Source organism: Typopeltis vanoorti, chromosome 12 (assembly GCF_054136105.1).
Source record: "Typopeltis vanoorti isolate ZY-2024b chromosome 12, IOZ_Tvanoo_1.0, whole genome shotgun sequence".
Classification (NCBI taxonomy): Eukaryota; Metazoa; Arthropoda; class Arachnida; order Uropygi; family Thelyphonidae; genus Typopeltis; species Typopeltis vanoorti.
In genome coordinates this window covers 75678219-75701566 of record NC_143560.1, presented here as the reverse complement: position 1 = coordinate 75701566, position 23348 = coordinate 75678219, and the positions used below count along the sequence as shown (strand labels likewise).

Genomic DNA, 23348 nt, shown 5'->3' with positions numbered 1-23348 from the left:
GGTCATGGTAACTTGCCAAATAGCAGGCAAAAAAAAAAAAAAAAAAAAAAAAATTCATATATAATGTTCCAGGAGTTTTATAGAAAGATTTGTACGACACTAAATAGAAAGTACAGTAATACAACAGTACTACAAGTAGCATAAAAGCAATGATAAAGCAAAATACTCGTACTAAGATAATTATATACTGCATGTAACAACATAGCAAAAATGATTTTGAGCTTTTCATGTAGAGCTTTACTTGTAGAGTACTATTTTTCTTCTTATTTCTAATTTAAAATTACCTTTGTATCAAATGGATGCTTACTCATGATTACAACAGTTCAATTTGATATATGATTCTCTAAATATACCCTTTTCCATACATCAATAAAAATCATCCTTAAGCTTGCTTATAACTATACATTACTATTCCAAATAGACTCTTACCCAAAATGAGATATATCCAGTGGTGAGCTATAAGGGGCTTGCGCACGCCCTTTGTTAAACTTTTCTCAAATTTGTGGGCCCCTTGTTCTTCTTGTTTACTTTTTTATTTTTTCAAAAAAAAAAAAAGTTTTTTGAAACATATTAAGTGACCAACTCATAGGGTAATCGAACAAAAATTAGTCTATTCGGCAGTGTATAGATTATTTGGAATTATTGTTTCAACTCCTCTATAACGAATGCGCCCAAGTTTGAAAATAAAATAAGCAGATGTGCTATCTTTACCCTTCTCCCTTCTGGTAGCCAATCAAATGTTTTATAAAAGATTATAAAAATTTTCATTCTTATTATATTTTGATAGTTAAAAAATGTTTTTCTTATGTAAGATAAATTAACACACAGTTGATTGTGTGTAAATATTTCATGTTTAGATCATGAAATATTTGTTTAAAAATTATAGTCTTTAGAGGTTGATTGTCCTCTCATACTTTTTGATTGGAATTTGTACACAAGCTATATTAATAAAAGTTTTTGTGTGAAATATGGCTTTTTTTCTTTTCTTTTCTTTTTTTTTTTTGCTTTACGATGCAAGCCCTTTGTTAAAATTTCCATAGCTCACCACTGTATACATCCATAGATTTCACAGTTTCTTTTGAAGCTATACACTACTGGATATGAAGAATGGATGTTTAACATAAGAAGTCTTACCTTGGCCCTTGCAAACAGTGAAACATCTCTCTTTTTTGAAAGCTCTTCAACCATGGAAGTTACAATTTCTGAGTATTCTTCTACATTAGGTTCTATTCCATAAAGCTTGCAACAGTGAGCTTGAACAGGATGTACTAGAAAATTTTGTGGAATATGCCTAAGCCTGCACAAGAAACAATATAAATATTCAGAAATCTAACACTTAAAATCAGAACACGTAAATATCAAAACAAAAGTTAAAATGAAAAATTGCTATACATTAAAGTATTAAGAGTTTAGTTTTAATTCCTAACTGAGTTCACTAAGAACTATCAGGAAGCACGAACTTAAGGAAATCAAACTGTCAAGTTATTATATAACTTGGCATGTAGTGGTCATAATATTGTAGTGCAGAGATATGGTGTGCTCCACTACTGGATATGAAGAATGGGTGGACATTAATAAAAGAATAAGTATAAAATGCATAACATTCACAGACAAAAAAACAACAACAAAACAAAAAAATAAATAAAATAAAATAAAAATAATTCCATATACAATTAGTTTCCACACCTCTGACATGGAAAATCCAGGGAATATAACTTGAATCTTGGCCTGGTTGGCCGAGTGGTTAGCGTATCCGTTCTCCAGTCAAAAGGCTGTGGGCATGGATGTTTTTGATTGTCTGCAAAAATACTAATTGTAATCGATAGATGGTGGTGGTGTAGATGATGATGATGGTAATTGCGCTTCGTTGTAGGTGATGAATTGTGGGTGGTGGAGACAGAGTTGTAGAGTAGGTGCCCTCCCTCAATGTACACAAGCTCCAGGGAGTCCAATGTCTTTGGACTCCCTGGAGGGATCATATAATAACGATAATGATAATAGAGCTTCAGAATTCTCTCTAACCAATGAACCAGCCTTGACATGTTTACATGTCAAGGCTGGATGGATGTAAAGTATCCATTGAAGTTATTATAACATTTGAATACAAAGCTTACATTTCTGATATACAAGTAATGGACAAAAAAAAAAAGGAAACAGTGACACATTTCGATTAATATGGTGTTGGTCTGCATGGGCGTCTAGTATAGTCTGTATGCTTCAAGGGAGAGACTGGCAGTCCTTGGAACTCAACAAGAGAGGAATTTTACACCATTCGTTCCACAGATACTAGATTGATTTGCCTTTGTGCTTTGAAGATGGGAAACGCTGCCTCAGAGCTCACTCCAAAATGTCCCATAAATGTTCTATAAGATTTAAGTCTGGCAATTGGGATGGCCATGGCAGACAGAACACTTCATCATCATGTTCCATAAACCACTGGGTGACCACATTTACTCGATGAATGAGAGCATTATCCCTTTAAAATGTGACTGGCTGCATAAGAGAAAAGTGTGGCAACATGGGATGAAGATGATCACTTATGATTGAAAAATAACATGCTACATCCACTTTACCTTCCAATACAACAAGTTTACCCAAACCATGCCATGATAATGTGTTCCAGACCATTACAACACCAAAACCTTTCACAGTTGGAAACAAGCACTCTGGCTGAAAAGCTTCCTTCGGCTGATGCCACACACGTATTCATCTGTTAAGGCAACCCAATCGTGATATCCAACTCTGTGTAGTTCCCAGGGCAGAGTTTTTGTTGAAAATGGATTTCTCATGACTGGTGTTGTATTTTCCACACAACTGCTTAGCAGTAGCCCATCTATTTTTCATGGTACAACATGCTAATTCTCGAATGTTCCTCTTGCAGTAAGCGCTTTCATCCACTATTGCATTTCAGTGATTTTGTTTGTCTTGTTGACTGACATAACCTTAGAGAGACTGTTTCTCGACTAACGTGTGCATGTAATTTCAGTTGTTCTGGTCACAGATGCACCTGTCACAGCCTGGCTCCAACAATCATTATGCCCCCTTTCAAATTTACTGAGGACCTCTCTGGATTCCATTCTAACATACAATAAATGGCAACAGGCCCTCTGTTTGCCTTTATACACACATCCCTAGGAAAGTCTGGATTATATTTGCATATCAACTGCACCTGTGTTTGGCAATTGCTGCATTGCAACTACCGATAGATCAGTCTTTCCATTTTTTTGTCCAATACCTGTATTTCATTCAAATGGCTGCTTGGGTAGTTAAAACAGGCACACGTCAAACTTTCTGTGAGTGAATTTGGTTCCTTTTCCTCTCTTTCAATAGAATCCTTTGGTTCCTTCTGAAGGATTCTATGTTGGACCTAACCAGTTCAGATTAGATAACATGAGATTTATATGATTTACCATACTGATCAGTCATAAACCAACTAAAAGTCAGATAAAGAAACTCTTTCTTATTAAATAAAGTTGCAGGCGGATACTATTAAAAATTTATGGATCTAAATTCTATGGTTCACTCTAGTTCCACAAAGGGAAAACCTGCAACATTTTATTTTCTTTCCTCCCAAAAGTATAGAAGAATTCCATTATCAGCAAACATCTGCCTATTTTTCCTGGGTTGCTTCTTAGGGTAATAACCTTATTAGGTTCTTGACAATTCTAGAAATGCATTTTGACAGACATCGAGTGTGGGAATATCATTTCCTTAACAAGAAGCGATCCCAGCAAAATGAAGTGGATGTTTGTTAAAAAATAACATTCCTGTAAAATTGCCAGTGGAGATAATCCCTATATAGGCTGCCACATGGAGAAAGGGCCAGGAAGCACAAAGGGTACTAATAAGGCTATTCTGGTCAGATTTGTCATGTCACCATATATAAACTTATCACCTAAATGCTGCTAGCCATGGTCAGTTGAACAATCAGCTTGCAAAATTCTTGAAATAACAATTGGTTCATGATAGCTGGCTCCAGCACATTACTGTTAATAAGTCTGCAGAATATCTCTATGAAGATGGATTGAAGGTGTGTAGGTTGCAAAGTCTAGTGAAGGGTATCCTATAATCTATTATAGGATACCTATCTTATAATCCTCTTCTATATCCTATAATCTAATTTAAGTATGAATACTTTTCTTAGAATCTTCTTCAGCCTTTAGGAACTACCCAACTCTAAACAGATTTGGTTGTATTCAACTACCTTGAATTTATGAATCACTAGTCCTTAGAACTTTATCCCAACAGCTAAGAACACCTAACCCAACCCACTAGAGTACACTATTTATGACTTGCCATTGTTGTTCTGCTTTAGTCATACTCACCTTATGCACTGCCCGTGTGCACATATTAATACTGGAAATATAAATTAAAAGTTATTCTAATTGATATATAGTATACATTGTAACTTCCTTACATAATATCATTATGAATAACACTAAATAAGCCTTGCTACCAGAATATCTGAAGATAAAAGTTTAGTCATTCCATCATCGAAGTACAGATTTTTTCAAAATTAATTTTACAATAAATTTTCTTTCTGTTCTAAAACTAGACACTTAATTGGTAATTATATATAACAAATATATTTCAAGTATAACTGTAAGTGGAATTATTTCATTCACAGAAATCTCAAACAAAAACTTTATTAAATTATCATATTAATTTATTACTATTATACAACTGATAATTTAACATGTTATTTATATTAGTTAATTAAATATATGCAATCTAAAATTTAAAAAAAAATACATTGCACAGTGATGAAAATGGTATTGATTTTTATTTACTTAGTAGCTCAGTTGGTATTTGACGATGACCTTTGATTGGAAAGATCTAGGTGGTTTTAAATTCCATCTAGAATGAGAAGAAGGCTCAAAAGGAGGATGCAAGGTTTTTCCTCCTGGAAACAGGTTTTACGTAATGTAAAACCAGACATAGGAACACATGCAGTTAAGGTATAATATGCTGCCCCCATAGCCTAAGTTGCTTGAGCTGTAAATCCGAACCACAGAAAGGTGATCATCATTTCTAATTTCATAACATAAATTCTCTATTACAACAATAGAGCAAAATTTTATTCCGTTGATAAAATGAAGAATAACTGTCCTGTTCAAATCAATACAAAAATCACCAATACTACACATAAAAAATGGACAATACAGCACTGAGAAATAATAAACTGAGAATCAATCCCAAAATGTCATGCATATGTGCGTGTGGAAAATTCAGAAACTTAAATGCATATTTTGTTCTTCAACTTTCCTGATACTGTGATTGAAAATTCACACATCAATAAAAATGTATTGCATTTGATAAATGTAACATTTTTTAAATGGTCTGTTTAGATCAGGGGTTCTTAACCTTTTTTTTTTAACTGGCACCCCTGCTCAATTTTACGCTATGTTAATGACTCAATAACATAATTATAACATATTATTAGGAAAACCTAAATTACCATCAACATATTTGAACTGATAGTTAATTAAAAATTAATTACTTTGATACTGAGCCTGATGAGAGCCTGCTAATTTTTCAATATCAGGTTCAATGTTCGACAAACAAAGTCTCCTCCATTTATTTGACAATCTATTCAGCTGCTTAGCTAATAATTGCAACACAATGCTGAATCCTTTCTCAACCAAAAATGAAGAAGGAAAAGCAATGAGCAATAATTTTATTTCTTGCCAAAGCTGGGGATACTTGCATGTTTGGCCAGAATCTTTCCTACCTATGCTGTTGAAATTGTACTTGAGCTTCAAAATCATTTTTTAAGTCAATAAATTCTTCACATAAATTTGGATGAACAGAAGTGGCATCAGAAAGAAATGGATTTATGACCCTATCAGGTATTTTAAGCTCATCAAAGTCTTTGAATCTGATCATCAAGTCTTCTTTCAGTGTCAAAAGATGGGAACAATAACAATCCAAATATGCATCTAATATTAAATCATCATCTATTATTTGAAGACTTGGGAACTGCAGAAAATCTCGTCTTGCAGTTAAGTCCAGAATGATTTTTAAATTTAGCCTTTAATTCGCAAAACTACTCCGCATCCTTTTTTTGTTTTATTTGGATGCTTTGTTCTTAAATGCTCAATCATTCTTAAAGGCTTCATTTGAGAAAGTTTTTTTACATATTAAGCACATTGGTAACTGCTCATTATTTATAGATTGAATAACTCCATATTTTAAATATTCACTTGAATATTGACGACACTTTCTTTTTTCATCATTTTAATGGGCTACATTGCTACATAGTATCAATGACGTGCACCACACAATACCACAGCTAGATGTAAACTGCAAACCAGGGTTGTCAGATAGGCGTTAGGAAAAGTAGCAGATAAAAAGCTTATAAACGAAGTGGATTCTGCTAAAAATAGCTAAAATTAATTATTTTCAATGTGGAAAATTCAGACCAAAAAGTAGCCCAATTACTTAAAGTAGCAAATAAATTTGAACAGTATTACCAGATACAATATTCTGAACAGTGTTGCCCAACATACAATATAAATACAGATGCTAGATTAAATACAGAATTTTTTGCTTTTATTATATTAGTAGTATTATAACACTTACTTCCCCCTCCCCCAAGTCCCTAACCACTTACTGCCCCCTCAGTGTTCAAAGCACACCCAGGTTAAGAACCACTGGTTTAGATGAATCCATTATAACAGAATATTTCAGAAACAATGAAATAATCACTGTTAGAAACCTTAGCAATTAATAATAAATTTTTACACTTGCATTCAAAGAATACTTATCTAACTACCTTTCGATAGGAACTGTTTCTGAATTGCCATAGTCAATGTATATCACAGAAGCTTCAGTGTCCTTTATATCTGTTACCAAACAGCGATACCAGTTATCATCATAAGTATACATACCACAACATGCCATTCCTAAAAAATAAGTATATTATTTAATTCCTAAAGTAATAATAACAATAAAGCATCTTGTGAATAAAATCTGTGAATATTAAAATAAATAAATTTTATTATTATTATTTATTTTTATTTCATGTGTATTATAACATAATTATAATATATTATTAGGAAAACCTAAATTACCATCAACATATTTGAACTGATATTAAAAATTAATTACTTTGATACTGAGCCTGACACACACACACACACTTCAAAAATGAGACATCAAGTTTTATAGCATAAATTGGGACTGAATCTACTGCTATGATACAACAGACAGAAAAATCTGGGAGTCTTTGGAAATAGCATTAGATCTTAAACATCTAGTGCTCATGTGAATGCATAAACACGTACAACGTTCTGAACAATTAGAAATATTTAAAAAATAACATCAGTCTCTTCTATAACTGCATAATAGTTGTCACCTTTGTTAGTCCTTACTGTTTTGTCTACTAGCTGATATATTAGAGTGTGGTTTGCACAAGTTGAATATTAGTATACTAGGAATAAGTGAAACTTTTTGGAAAGGATCATCAGATTTTGAGTCGGAACTTTCAAATGGCAAGATATATAAAATATATATGCCAGGTGGTGAAATATCAAGAAGAGGTGTAGCGTTTATTGTAGAGAAGAAAACTAATAAAAACATTATCCATATAATCAAAAAATCAGATAGAGTAATGGCACTTCTAGTGAAATCTAAACCTAGATATATGCGGATCATTCAAGTATATGCTCCTACAGAACAGAATGAGGAAGCAGAAATAGATATCATGAATGATGAAATAGAATGGTGTATAAAGGCAAGAAAGATCGAGTTATTTGTGCTGTGGGTGACTGGAATGCAAAAGTTGGATCAGAGAGAGAACAACTACGCACGTAGGTCCATTTGGACTAGGAATTCGGAAGGAGAGAAGACAAAAGCTGATTGATTTCAGTAACAAGCACAGTCTCATCATAACTAACACTTATTTTGAGCAAAAACCAACAACACGTTACACATGGGAAAGTCCAGATGGAAGATACAAAAATCAATTAGACTATATTGTGGTCAGTAAACGTTACTACAATGGAATACAGAACTCAAAGGTGATGCCAAGTGCTGACTGTGGATCTGATCATAGACTGGTCTTAATGAAGATGAATATTCGCCTGAAAACAATAAAATTTAAAAGAAGTCAACCCCTAAAATGGGATCTGCAAATGGTACAAAATCCAATAATAAAATCAAAATTCAATGAAAATATTTCAGAACTGCTATCTGCACAGTTGCAAAATGAAAATGAACCCTCTCAGTGGAACAGACTACAAGCAGCTATCATAGCATCTGCTAAAAACCACAAAAATAAACAAGAAGAAATAAAAAACCATGGATAACTCTAGAGGTAATCAACCTTATTGATGAAAGAAGAACATGGAAAAGAGGAGCAAATGAAGAAGAAAGGTTAAGATATAAAACTTTGGATAAAAGAATCAAACAGTTATGTAAAAGATTGAAAGAAAACTGGATAAATAGGCAGTGCATCGAGATAGAAGAATTACAAAATAGGAACAAAACCAAAGCATTCCTGAAAGTGAAAGAACTTAATGGAAAAGCAAAACGTACACAGTCGAATAACATCAAGGACAAAGATGGAAACATATTCATTGATAAGGAAAAGATAAATGGAAGAAGGGTGGAGTACTTATCAGACCTCTATGATGATGATAATAGTAACATGTTAGATGATTCACGACACCTTAAGTTAAACGTAACAACAGATACCACTCTACCCAGAAGAAAGGAGGTAAAGCACGCAATCAAGAATCTTCCTAATAATAAATCCCCTGGGTGTGATAATATTCTGGCTGAGCTGTTAAAAGCTTTGACTGGCAATAATAACTATTTAGTGGAATCCATTCAGGACATCTATAAAACAATACAATTACCTGAAGTTTTTACAACATCTATCTGCATACCAATTCCAAAGAAACATAATACACAAAATTGTGAGGATTACAGAACTGTGAGCCTAATATCCCATGCATCTAAAATTATTTTAACCATTGTTAACAAACAAATTGAAAGAGCCATAAGAGATGAATTGAGTGAACAACAGAAAGGCTTCAGAAGAGGAATGGGAACCATTAATGCTATCCTTGAACTAAAAATACTAATAGAAAGATTACTTGAAAGAAATAGGAACATTTACATATGCTTCATAGACTTTCAGAAGGCTTTTGACCGGGTGAAACATAATAAAATGTTCATTATATTAGATAAATTAGACATAGAAGATCATGAACTTAAGATTATAAAAATGATTTACACCAAACAGAAAATGCAACTGTTTAACGATGAGACTTCTGTAGTGAAAATAAAAAGAGGAGTTAGACAAGGTGGTCCTTTCACCAAATCTATTTAATATCTATAGTGAGACAGTGATGAAAAAGATTGAAAAACAAAAAATAGGAATTAGTATCACTGATATAAAATACAACAATCTTAGATATGCTGATGATACCATTCTAATAACAGAAAACAGAAACAAATTAATCAAATTACTGCAGCTACTAATTGAAGGTAAAGAATTTGGATTAGATATAAATGCAAAAAAAAAAAAGACCAAATTTATGAAAATCTCAAAAGAAAGCAGATCTAAGCCAGAAATATTCATAAACAATATGAAAATTGAACATACAACAGAATACAAATATTTAGGCACCTACTTTACTGCAGATGGAAAGCAAGATAAAGAAATAAAAATAAGAACAGCCATAGCTAAAGATGCATTCTGGAAAAATAAAGATCTGCGGGTATCGAGACAAAGAAAGAATGACAAGAACATTAGTGTGGCCAATTTTCACATATGAAAGTGAGACCTGGATATTCAAGAAGAGAGTAAGGCAACAGATAATGGCCTTTGAAATGTGGTGCTATAGGAGAGCTCTGAAAATCCCATGGACAGAACATGTGACAAATACAGATGTCCTCCTATAGAGAATGAGAACGCAGAGATCTTTATTACAGGAAATGATCCAGAGAAAGATGAGATTGGCAGGACATGTACTGAGAGGTTCAGCAGGACCGAGGATGCTAACAGTTTTAGAAGAAAAAATTATGGGAAAAGGATCAAGAGGCAAAAAAACAAAGGACATGGCTTGAAGATATAAGATCATGGACAGGATCACATGGCTATGCGGAAACAAAAAGGAAAGCCACCAACAGAGAGAACCGGATGGACATGGTGCTGCACCCTCTCACTGAGGAAGCTACATGAAGAGGAAGAAGAAGTTTGCACAAAAGTGAATTGCAAAGAGGGGACTCTTTTTTTTTTGTGGAAGAAAAAAAAATAGTACACATTTTCACCGATAGAGGGCATTGTACCACATGCCTCATTTGTGAATGCATGCAAATTCCAGTCGCCATGAACAGAACTGTTTTTGTGAAAAAAAAAACAAAAAAAAAACGTTTGTTTGTGTGATGCTGATATTGGTGGATAAGGCATAGAATCAGCAGTGGAAGCTTTACGAAAGTTTTCAAACACAGAAAAGCATGATGCAAAGTCAAAGTTCTATCGCTCCTGCCAGACTACAGGCTCTAATATGTTTTGAGAAAACTGGAAATTTGCCAGACTGCCCTTCAACTAGCAGACCAATGTTACCAGAAGCCCATACCAGCGCTATGGTATCACAAAAGAATGCCCTGGTGGTATAATCAACGAGTGGTGTAAGCAGTGCATGGGGGGGAAACTGCAAGATTCATGAGCATATCAAAAATGTCAGTATTCCGCATCTTTCATGGTGTGTTAAACTTGTATACAAGCTGCAGTCTCTTCACCAGCTGTTGCCAAGTGATACCATTAAGAGGGAGGAATTCACAACGTGGGTTTTGATAAAAGTTGCAGCAGATACACAATGGCTGTACAACATCTTCTGGACAGAGAAAGTGCATTTTTCATTTCATGGGACAGTTAATATTCGTAACTGTCAAATTTAAGTGCAGGACAATCCACAAGCCTACAAAGAGAAGCTGTTACATTCAATGAAACTTACTTTTTGGTGCAGCTTCACTGCATCCGTCATTGTGTTGGTCCCTTTTTCTTTGAAGAGTCATGTGCAACAAGGGGCTGGAAGACATGCTCAGTAAATGCACAGCTCACACTCACGCAGGATGGGGCAACACCTCATATCGCATCTTCTACGAAGCAGTTTCTCATCAGCATATTTGGCGAAGAACAACTCATCAGCCGTAACTGAAACTTTGCATGGCCCCTCGGTCCCTGGACTTGACACCAGTAGATTTTTTGTTGCGAGGCCATTTAAAGTCTCGAGTGTACCTGAGGAGCCCATCTTCCTTAGTGAATTTAAAAAGATGCCATTCACCACAAAGTTGCTTGCATCCACCCGAATATGCTCCATGCTTCGGTAAATGACATTCTTATCTGCTTGCAGCATGTAATTGCTTGTGCCAGTAGACACGTTGAACAATTACTGTAGTGATATGTAATGGGTTTCCTGCATATGAAAAAATAAGTTTTCAATGCCAAAGTAATTGTCATTATAACGTGTTTTCAAAGTAATCACAATAATACAACAACTTCACATCAAAAACATTTAAACCCTGCCTGATTTACCTTTAGCGGCCAACAGTAAGTCTGGAAAGACTACTGCATAGTCAAAGGTATGTATATAACTCCAACTTAAGAATGACTACATGGCAGATTACTCTGAAAATTCAGGATTACGCTATATTATTCCAAACTGTTGGCTTCATATGTTATTACAGCTTTTGGGTAGATAGCAATAACTATAACATGTGATATCAAAGCATACATTTTCAGTCCCAAATCATCCAATACTCCCTTAGATGTTTCACCAGAGAGAAAGGGAGATCAGAAAAATATTGCTCAAATTGCAACCTTATGTTATCTAGTACTGGTGACCAGTGGTGGCTCGTATTAATTTGTAGTGGTGAGGATGCAATGCATTATCAAATTCTGGCAATGCACCCTCAAGGGGTGTACAGTAAATGATAGTACTACGTGAAAAATGTACATCATTACTAACTTCTTATCTACAATTTTCCTCCAAATCAGTCTGTTACTTGTCAAGACTCCAACATTATCAGATCATATATTTCTATCGTCTAAGACAATTTGTACCATATCAATCCACCTATATCTTGGTCTTCCTCTGGGTCTTTTTCCTGCCAACATAGCAGGGAACACTTGTTCTGCTAATCTTTCCTCACCAGAGCTGTTTAAGTGACCATACCATCTGAAATTAGCTCTGCTAACGCATTCCAGGATGCTGACAATGTCAAGTTCTTTGTTATTTTCTTATTTTTAATATGATATTGCCATTGATGCTATCTGTTCACGTCTATAATCTTTCTCAGGACTCTCATATCTGCAGTCTCTAGTCTTTGGTCAAGTGTTTTACTTCTGACCCAGCTCTCAGATCCATAAGTTAAAACTGGTTTGAACGCTATCTTGTATACAGCTAATTTAGTGTTCCGACTAATTTCTCTCTTATTCCATATGAATTTATTCAATTGACTTCCCACCATACCAGCTTTGCTGATTCTGTTGTCTATTTCTATATTTAATTTACCATCTTCAGTAAAAATCGTGCCTAAGTAGCTGAAATGTTTTACTTGTTCCACAGATTCTCCATTCACAATGCAGCTGACATTTTCAACAATTCTGCCTATTTTCATTGTCTTTGTCTTTTTTATTGCTGACCTTCATACCATATCTATTACAACAGTTATTCAATTTAGTCAGGGAATCTAGGACTTGTAGTGGATTTATTTAGAAGTATAACATCATTTGCATAAAGCAAAGAGCTGGCATTAACATCTCCAATTTTGATATCATGTTTAATACCACTTTCCTTCATAATGTGATTCATATAGATAATGAATAACAGAGGGGATAATATATATATCCTTGTCTCACAGTAGATTTAACATTAAACCATCTTCCTGTACTTCCTTACAACTCAAATAAAGACCAAGTATTTGCTTGATATAATGCCCCATTGACACCATATAACTATAGCGTATTGAATAGCTTCTCTCTTGCACCTTGTCATATGCCTTTTCCAGATCTACAAAACTTAAATACAGATCTTTGTTATATTCTCATTATTTCTCAACTATTTGTCATAAAGTGAAGATCTGATCCTGACAGCCTCTATTTGGCCTAAATCCAGCTTGTTTTTCACCAAGCTTTTCTTCCACAATTCTTCTCAACCGTTTCTCAAGTATACTTGCATAAATCTTACCAGGAACACTCAGTAGGGAAATACCTCTATAATTCTCACATTGTTTTATTTCCCTTTTTTATATATGGGTACTATTAGAGCTCTACTCCAATCATCGGGAATTCGTCCCTCTGTCCAGGCCTCCTGAGCTATGCAGTGCAGCCGCTATAAGACTTTTATACCATCATACTTTGGCATTTCTGGTCGAATATCATCTACTCCTGCTGCCTTTCCACATTTCAAGCCTTTGATTGCTTTTTCTACTTCAAGTATGGAAATGTATTCCTGACTGTATGCCTGTTGAGTGTTTTTTTTTATCACTATGCTATTACTGCGCTTGCTTCATTTAGCAATTTTTCGAAGTAATTACTCCACACTTCAAGAATATCTTTTTCTCCCATTTTCATCTCACCTTTATTGTCTCTAATTCCTTTTACACCACTCTTTCCTCCATTTCTAAGCTTCTTCAACAAAGAATATCTTACCACCTTCTCGATATTTATTTTCTATGTGCTTACTAAAGTTCTTCCATGACTTTTGTTTAGCTAGTTTTACATTTGTCTCTGTATTCTCTAAGAGCACAAGCAGACTTATTTGCCAGGAACCTTTGATATGCTTTCTTCTTTTCCGCCACTGCCTCTTTAACTTCCTGTGTCCACCATGGAGTTCTGATTTTTCTATCCTTGCAGACAACCTCACCACATGCCTCTCTGGCTGAATCAGTCAGGATTTTCTTCAAGGCTTGCCACTGAATCTCCAAGGTTTGGTTCCTGTTCTCAAACTCTTTCATTTTTTCTTCAATAATCTTTGTGTATTTTAGTCTACAGTTCACATCTGAGAGCTGCTCAACTTTTTATTCCCTTTAAAACTTTCTTACATGTTATTCTTTTCAATATGAAATTTAATTTTATCCTGCTCAAGACTAAATAGTGATCACTTCCAATTTCAAATCCTCTGTACACTCTGGTGTCCTGCACCAGGGAGAAAACATCATTATCAACAATAACATAGTCAATGAGACTTTTCTTATGTCCATGTCCTGAGCAGATATCCAACAGGTATTTGCCATTATTATTAGCTTTGCTCTTTTCTCCAAATTTTCCCAAAATATTTTTGTATGTCTGACAATCATTTCCTGCTCTGCTATTTAGATCCCCAACAAGGACCAACTTTTCCTTTTTCATTGTGTCAGTTGGTTTCTCTAAAACGTTTTTTGGAACCATAAGCACAAATAAGTTTCATTCATCCAGTTACCCATTCTGATATTTGCCCACATCACTCTACTTGAGACTGTCTGCCATTCAAGAAGATTAGCCTCGTATTTAGTGTCGAATACTATGGCTACTTCTCCTTTTCCTTGATTGTCATTGCCTGATTATGACATTTTGTATTTATTGCTCAGAAAGATCTCACCAGTTTTTGTCTTTTTTGTTTCAGGGCGAACACAGGCATACCTATTACGTCGATCTGGTGCTTATCTAATTCCTCAGCTAGCTCCATTTCTTTGACACTCAGGCTTCTTATGTTGATAGTCACGATCTTTAACTCTGGTGATGTTGAGTTGGGGTGTGTTTTCAGATTTGTTCCAATAGCTGACTTTTCACTGTTCGCCCTGGTTCCCTGGTGAAAACCATGGGGATGTTGTTTAACTGGGCGACGCCCCAGCCAGCATGAATTTTTGCCATGTTGTACCATCATTTTGTATTTTGGTTTAAGCCAATAAGAATACAATTTGGTTGGCTAAATCCCAAATTGCAAGCCCATCCTCGTTCGTTCAGTATCCAGGTGGATATTCAACAGGGGGCACCATGAGAAGGTGAGGATTGGACATTAGGACTGAAGCCATGGTCAGTTCTCCACATTCCTTTAAAGGCTATGTGGATGTCTCCTCTCGGTTATACAGCTTTGACCCTTATGCACCCTGCTGCAGCAATCAGCCCAAACTGCACATAAATCACGTGTTACTCCCACTAGGTAATGGTTGGGTGTGGTCTGTATTGAATGCGGCTCCAGTGTTGAGCATACTAGCCAGTACTGATATTAGCCCTAGCCTGCACAGCATATTGACTATTGCTACAAATGAATTATATAAAATACTATTGAGCGATATTGTATTATGATGGTTTAAGGGTCTGATAATAACTGTTTTTAGATAAATATATAAAAATTTAAGAACACCAATAATAAAACAGAAACTTTCATTTTATACTGGAGGGGCTGCAGCCCTTATGGATGAGCTGCTACTGCTGGTGACATTTCTCTGATTGTTCTAAAGGCTGCTTTTTTTTTTAGCAAAACCCTGCACTATATAAATCACCAAAACCCAGAATACTAACTTGTACAACTTTAAATTCTGATATCCAGATGATTTTTCACTGGGATTCTGATAACAGGCATTACTTCTAGATGAACTGCAAATCTGTGCAGTCATCAAACACTAAAAACAGAATTCAATCATTCACTGGGAGGATACCTTTAAAAATACCTGCCTTGATATAAAAGAAAGCTATTTGGTTAATTAACAATCCATATATCACAATTCACTCAACTCTTTTCATATAAAGATGGAGTTTCTGCTACTTTTATCAGCTTGAATCTACTCTCACAATGTAGAAACAAGATTATATCCAGCCTAGTCCTGAAAAAAGATGAGTCTTTCATCAAGTTAATGAACAAGCCCTTGCTTCAGTCCTCTTTAAAATAACGGAGAAGGTCATAAACTACTTCTCCTCCTGTAGGTCAATCACCATAGATTCTGCCACTCTACATCTCCTACCTACATCTGTACATGTAGGTAGGAGATGTAGGTACATGACCTATGACCTACATCTGTACATGTGTCAACACAAAGGTTTGGAGAAACTTCTGCTGTTATGCTTAACATTTTCAAGGCATGCTATAAGATCTGATAGAGAGGGTTGCTCAGCAAATTGTTCCCATTATCCATATTTGCAATTGGACAGCCAGTTTTCTCTGGTTGTTTCACTGACAGATGTTTTTTCCCATCTCTTCTGATTTATCTACCAATACCAGATTGTTTCAGGGCTGTATTCTATCTTTCTCCCATACATAAATGACCACAAACCTTATTTATAGTTCTGGTAATGACAGCACACACCATTCCTTCTAGTCATTTGACAAACCTTGTGTAAAATATCCCAAGCATAAAGTTCTTCTGCTAGTGCCTGAAACACTTTCTTCACATCATTCTTTTATCAAGCAATGATCAACCTAGTCATCATCATAGTCCTGGTTTCTTTGCAAAGGAAGATTTCAGTTCACTTCTTATTTTTTCATAATATCTAGACAAATTCAGATTTCTCTTTTTTGGTTGAAATTTATCTTTTGTCCCTCCTGGCACAAACAGTTCACATCTGCAGATCTGCCTGCAATACACTTGATGAATTTTCTGCCCAAATAAGTTACTTTTCATCTGTTCAGCTAATATCTATACAAATTTCAAATCCAGGCAACCTCAGAATATTGTTCTCACATTCGGTGCGATGCACTAAAAACTATCATGAAAATTTTTGATGGGATCAAAAAGGCATTTCAGCTAATTGATGTTTTCTCCCTCTTCCTCCCTATATATATATATACACACACACACACACACACATATATATATATACATCCTCTGTCCAAAAAGAAACCGAACTTTTCGAAAATAGAAGAAACTAGTGGCGCCACTTGTATAAATTTTGTTGTTGAAAGCGGCAAACTTCATTAGTGTTGTGTCAACTGTTTATGACATTTGTTTCATTAGAAGCCAAGTTATAGTGCCAAGAGTGACAGTGTGTTTTGACAAACAGTTGGAAAATGAGTTTCAAACAGAGAGCTGCGATTGACTTTTGTGTTAAACTTGGTAAGAGTTTTACTGAAACGCATTAAATGCTTCAAAAAGCATACACCGATGAATGCTTATCCTGTACTCCAGTTTAAGAGTGGTTTAAGCGATTTCAAAGTGGTCATGAGATACTTGAGGATAATGAAAAGCCGGGAAGTCCAAAATGGACCGAGCGAAGTTATCATAAACTGTGTGATTTCATCAAAGAAAACCCGAAATCGTCCATGAGATTGATTGAAGATGAATTGGGGATTCCAAAATTAACTATGCACAACATTTTGACTGAGAGTTTGGGCCTTCTTAATTGAATTCACGATTTGTTCCCCACAAGTTGACCAGCGACCAAAAAATGTATCGAATTGAATACTGTGAGGACCTCATTAAAACCGCTCGTAAGGATTCAAATTTCCTTGAAACGATCGTTACTGGTGACGAAATGTGGTGTTTTGAGTATGAGCCTGAAACAGAGTGCTGAGTGGAGACCACCAGAAAAGGGGCATCTGAAAAAATGTCTCTTGTATGCTGATTTGTTTCTACAATTCCAAGGGCATTAGCCACAAAGAATTCATTCTGCATGGCAAAATGGTCAATGGTGAGTTTTATCTCAAAGCGATTGATAACGAGAATTCGTCGCGTACGGCATGAATATCGTGATGCAGACAGATGGTCACTTTTGCACGATAATGCACCATGTCATCATTCGAACGTTGTGAGACAGTTTTTGAGCAAAAACCAAGTTTGTGTGTTGGATCACTCACCGTATTCACCTGATTTAGCACCCTGTGACTTCTTTCTCTCCCTCCGACTTCATTTGCCAATGAAAGGAAAGCGATACGACACCATTAAAAAAAAAAAAACCTTGAAGCGGCAGTAACCACGACCCTCAACAGTATCCAAAAACCGATATAAAAAACTCATTTAACGAATTAATTGACCATGCCAAATGCTGTATCGAAGCTGAAGGAGAGTATATTGATTAAAATAAATTATTTGAATAATTATAATTGGCATGTGTTTTATTTTCTATCAAAATTTCGGTTTCTTTTTGGACAGAGGGTGTATATATGTATATATATATATTTTTTTTTTTCCAGAGAGAGACTGCATTTCATCCATTGTCTCACAGATTTGCTTTTCATCTTATCTACAGGTTTTTTTTCTTCAAACCAATTTTAACTTATGGATTTGAGAGCTGGATAAGAAATAAAACATTCATCAAAGACTAGAGACCTCAGATATGAGAGTCCTGAAAAAGATTAGGAGGCTAAACAGATGGAATCAACAGCAGTATCATATTAAAAATGAGGATATTAGGAAAGAACTAGACATTGTTAGGATTTAGGAATGTGTTGGCAGAGCTTATCTCAGGTAGTGAGGCCACTTAAACAGAATGGGAGAGGAAAGATTGGCAAAATAAGTGTTCTTTGCCAGGATGGCAGGAAAAAAATGCAGGGAAGACCAAGATCTAGGTGGATTGATAGTAAAAAGTGCCATAGAAGAAAGAAATATAAGATCTGATAATAACATTGGAATGTTGACAGATAACAGGTTAATTTGGAGGAAAATTGTAGAAAGGAAGGTAGGAATCATGTAACCTTTTCATGTAGTACTATCAAAATATCCTGTACACCCCCACCTCCCTTTGAGGGTATATGTGAGGAATTTGATGATAAACTATTTGTATGTGTCACATATTTTATTAGTGACCTGAAGGAGTTCCATGTAATTTGGATGACACTGGTCATAGTTAATAAGGAGAAGTTGTTTTTCAGTTTTAGTCATATGAACATTTCTATATATGTCTGTGTATTCAAAGTTGACATTCTACACTATAGACAGACAGACAGACACACACACACACCACACACAGAGAGAGAGAGAGATGGCAGCATTATGAATAACTGACATTGTTTTAATGTTTTAACAGAAATGAAGACTTCAAAAAGTCTACTTCAGTGGTTTCCATCTTGTTGTAGTACTGCAAGGTGACTTACTCTGGGAATCACCTGCCTATGGGATTTCTCAATAAGTAAGCCAGGAAACACATTTTGGATTTGAGACAGGCATATATACAATATACTAATGCACAATTGCCAACTGCTATGCATATTTTCTGTGCTGTTTGAAATTCATGGTTCAGTTGGATGGGCAGCCATCAGAAACACTGCTTTTGAAATGCTGTCACTCTCTCCTCAAAGTAAAAAATGTGAAAATTTTCAATCATTCGGTCTTCAAAAAATAAACTTTCATTTTAATTTTTAAAACTTTTTCATTCATAATGATTTGATATGCATTTATTATTCTGCTTTCATGTGTATTGAATACATATTTGCAATTTTTTTCTTCTATTTCTCATATTAACTAACACTGTCAATTATCTAACTCCTCCTCAACTTAGATGCTTAACTGTATCTATTGTATTCAATAAACAGTAATGCTGAAAATGTCATACACTCATTATGCACCAATTTCTTGTTCTCTCTCTCTCTTTTTTTTTAATTTCTTCTGCAATGATGGAATTCACTGGTGTGAATATGGCAGAATGCTGCAGAAGTGAAGAGTTGGAAAAGAGAAGGTATCTGTGGCCATTAAAATTAATCTCACTTTTCTTGTGTATACTTTTTTGTGCATACTTAGAGATTTTAAAACTGGGTGTGGTAACAGGGTAATGATATTAAATAATCAACTTACATTAATACTAACCTGGTTCAGGATCCTTTAATAAAGGAAAGGAGTCAGCCTTATTTGATAACTCTTGCATCATCGATACGAAGTTTTCAAACTGAACATTCTGTTCCTCATCTTCTTGCACTTCAGCAATTTCATTTTTCACTGTCTGTATATAAACTAAGTTCAGGTCAGTCAGCTGGGTTACAACAACAGGAATAAGGCAGTCACTTTTTAAGAGCTCGGGAATTTTGAAAGGACTAGAAGTAGTACCTGGTTTGTAGGATATTTCTTCTTGCTTTGGAACATAGTCTACAGATTTTCCTATGCTGTCTTCTATGCCTTCTTTTATTTTTTTTGTCCACGTATCATCATTATTCCCTTTCACTTCAACTTCTTTTATCTCCTTGATTTCAAGTTTGTTATGCTTCAATTCAACTTCTCTAAGAAACTTTTTATACTGTTCCTAGAAAAATTACATTTATTTAAAACAGCAAAGCATCAGAATGATCAAGTACTGATTAGCAATGTGTTTATTTCAAAATTTATTCAAGTAATTAAGGCACGATGACCTAATTATTCAGAAAAACCTAATTTCTGTTGTTTGGTTATTAAGTAAACTTAAGCATGATTTTGTTAAATGATTACCATGTTAAAATGAAGATAAAAATAAACACTTCTATTATTTTTAAATGGAAAATTTTCAAAAGGAACGTTACTAGCAGATCAGATGGCAATATATTGTTTATAATTAAATAGCGATAATATAAAAATTTGTATATGTGTCATAAGGCACATATACAATGCATGTATATGTGACTTATGTTAATAAATGATTACATTTGTTTATATTGCAAAGTGATATCAAAAAAACTCAAAGCTAATTCTTTTGTTGAATTATTATTATTACATCGACTCGCCTGGAGTCAAAGACTCATTGAAGGAAAGAGAGAGATCTTATACTATTAACAACCACATATATTACATAAGAAGTATACATTATATTAATTACATGAAAATAAACATATATTACAAAGGTCCACAGGTTTCCAGAAAATCTCAGCTGCCTGTACCATATCAGTCATACTGAAGCTTAAAACTCATTCATACTCTTAGCATTCACAACATGCTCAGGCAGTGCATTCCAATCACCCACATTCCATGTAAAAAAAATACTTCTCGTCGTCTTATTCACTACTTTCTTGCACAATTTCCAGTGATGGCCTCTAGTTCTTTTGAAAAAAATGGATCTAGGTTTAATTCTCATCAAGATGAGAGGAATCTTTAAATGAGAAGATGAGTTAGCCAATTTATGGTGGTAGTGGTAACAGAAATTTTGCTCCCAGAAACTTTGGTTGTAACATCCCGTATACAGGCAAATCAGCCAAGGAATGCATGCAATTAACAGATAAAATGATATCAGCAGGCAGTAGATAGCCAGTGTGAATGATATAGAGAGTGGATTGAGTATTGCAGGGTTGTGTGATGTAGAACACCTTCCTGCAATGAGTCAGATTCCATGAAGGTGTAAGTAATAATACTATATATGCCTGTATCATGTTACGTATTAACTACCACGCAGATGATGATGAAGTCCTTTAATTGTCCAAATTACACTTTGTACGAACCAATACTGCTTGCCAGACAATGACATATCTAGAATTTTGTTTTCAAACATTTCAGACCAAGGCTCAGCATCATTCAGTTATATTCATCTGTTATTGTGACCTTCCAAATTTTAAAAGTCAGTTTACCCTCTACAACTTGAAGGAAGGATTAATATAAGGTGGATGGATTGCATTTGAGGTCAGGAGTCTTGACAAAGTGTTGTTCAGTGAGTTTGGAAGTGCATACTCAGGGAAACTAGAATGTTTGTGTGTGGTGGTGGGGGGGGGGATGCAGGTGAGCATGGGTCCAGGAACCCTAGAGGTTGATCAGTGGTAGAGGGATCACATAATCGTACATGTAGAACCCCAAGTTCTTAAATTTAGTGGGCTAAGCAACACAAGGTGTGAGGGAAATTGTAAGATGAAAGGAGTATTGAAGTTTACATATGCTAATGCCAGAAGTATTCAAAATAAGTGCAAAGTATTTTTGGCACTGGGTAGCTCAACTTGGCCAAAAGTTATAGGCATTAAGACTTTGTTGACCGAGGATGATACAGTATCATCACAGAAGACAGATGAAACAGAATGGGATGGGGGAGTTGCTAATGTTCTAATGGTTTCTGAACTTGGTTGGGCTTGTTGAGGGAGTGCTCATAAACAAGAGGATGGAAAATTATTCATTCTCAGGAGGAATCTGGTTCAGTACCAGAGCTCCCAACCCACCATGGAAACACACACGGACACCCAATTCTTCAACGAGTAATAACTGCTCAGGAGTGAAATGTCAGGGCATCTGGACACCATATATGCATTACAACAAGCTTTGAGACCCTGTCTTCAGACCATGGGGAAGGAGCCTTATTGCGACACTTTTGGCCCCAGCAAGAAAGCCTACTAGCCGACTGATTCTGGTTGGGCCGTTCAGGACTATCCATCTTTCCAAAGCAGAGGCCAAATTAGTGTAAGATTATGAGGACCCCCCCCCCCTTTCCTGGATGTCCACAGGTTACACTACATGGCACACATGGTAGCAAGAAGTTGGATCCTAGTGATCATAGATATATTAAAAAAAAACAAAAAAACTTAGAAGTGGAGTAGAATATAGAACGAAAAACATAGGGAAAGAATAAGAATGAAAAAGACCTATACCATCACTTGAAGATTCCATCCACCATGAACATGTGCCTCATGCAGAAAGGAAAAAAAAAAGGGGGATATAATAGCAAGTAATGCACATGAAAAAAAAAAAAGATGAAACAAGCAGGCTTCTCATACCATGAAGGTCCCACAAAGTGGACTAGAATTCAGCAATCATGCCAGACTGCTATGAAAGACTATAGAATATCTTTTCAAGGATGCTTAATTAAGAATGATCTTATACTTAGATGTGCAGTCGAGTCTCTTTTTATGTGGTAGATACGTTCCACAGAAAACCACATATAAAAAATCGCACAAAAAAATACCAAACTTACATCGAAAAATTAGGGATACATTCCATAATTTTCTAAAACCACATAAAACCGAAGCAATGAATTAAAATAAACCTAAAATTGCACAAAAAAGTTTATAAAAATACAGGAAAATAAGAATGCTTAAGTTTGTTTTAAAATTTTATTCATTTAATTTTATTGAAAAGTAACATTTTTTTTTTTTTTACATTTTTTCATCAGAATTATCGTCAGTATTAGACAATATTTGGCAATGTTTGCGAACTGGTGCGAAATCACTTTCATCACCAGAAGAGATAGTCAGTGCATTAGATCTGAATGGTAAAGGCAATGGTTCTTCACAAACAGAATTAGCTTCACCCTCATTCTGTGCTGATTTTTTTTTATTCTGACAATGTAATCAGTGATTAAACTTTGCGATAATGATTTTACTAATTTTTTATATAGCTCGCGATATCTAGACAAACAGTTCTTCAGCTCACGTTGGAATTTAAAGGCTCGTTCAGAATTTGTGTCATTAACAAGAAAATGATTTTTCAATTTATTGCACAGTTCAAGACCTTCTCGAATTATTGCAATGAGGGGGACAGGTTTTTCT

At 35.1% G+C, this 23348-nt stretch overlaps 1 protein-coding gene across 2 annotated transcripts in view; it reads right to left on the bottom strand.

Moving 5' to 3' along the window:
* qin (tudor domain-containing protein qin) overlaps positions 1-23348 on the bottom strand; it is a 544378-nt gene that overhangs the window by 5209 nt on the left and 515821 nt on the right. For both annotated transcript variants that reach the window (XM_090401282.1, XM_090401283.1), the window contains 3 exons: positions 19732-20161; positions 6776-6905; positions 1135-1297 (listed from right to left, as the gene is read on the bottom strand). In XM_090401282.1, coding sequence (XP_090257408.1) covers positions 1135-1297; positions 6776-6905; positions 19732-20161 — 723 coding nt within the window. The remainder of the gene's footprint in view (positions 1-1134; positions 1298-6775; positions 6906-19731; positions 20162-23348) is intronic.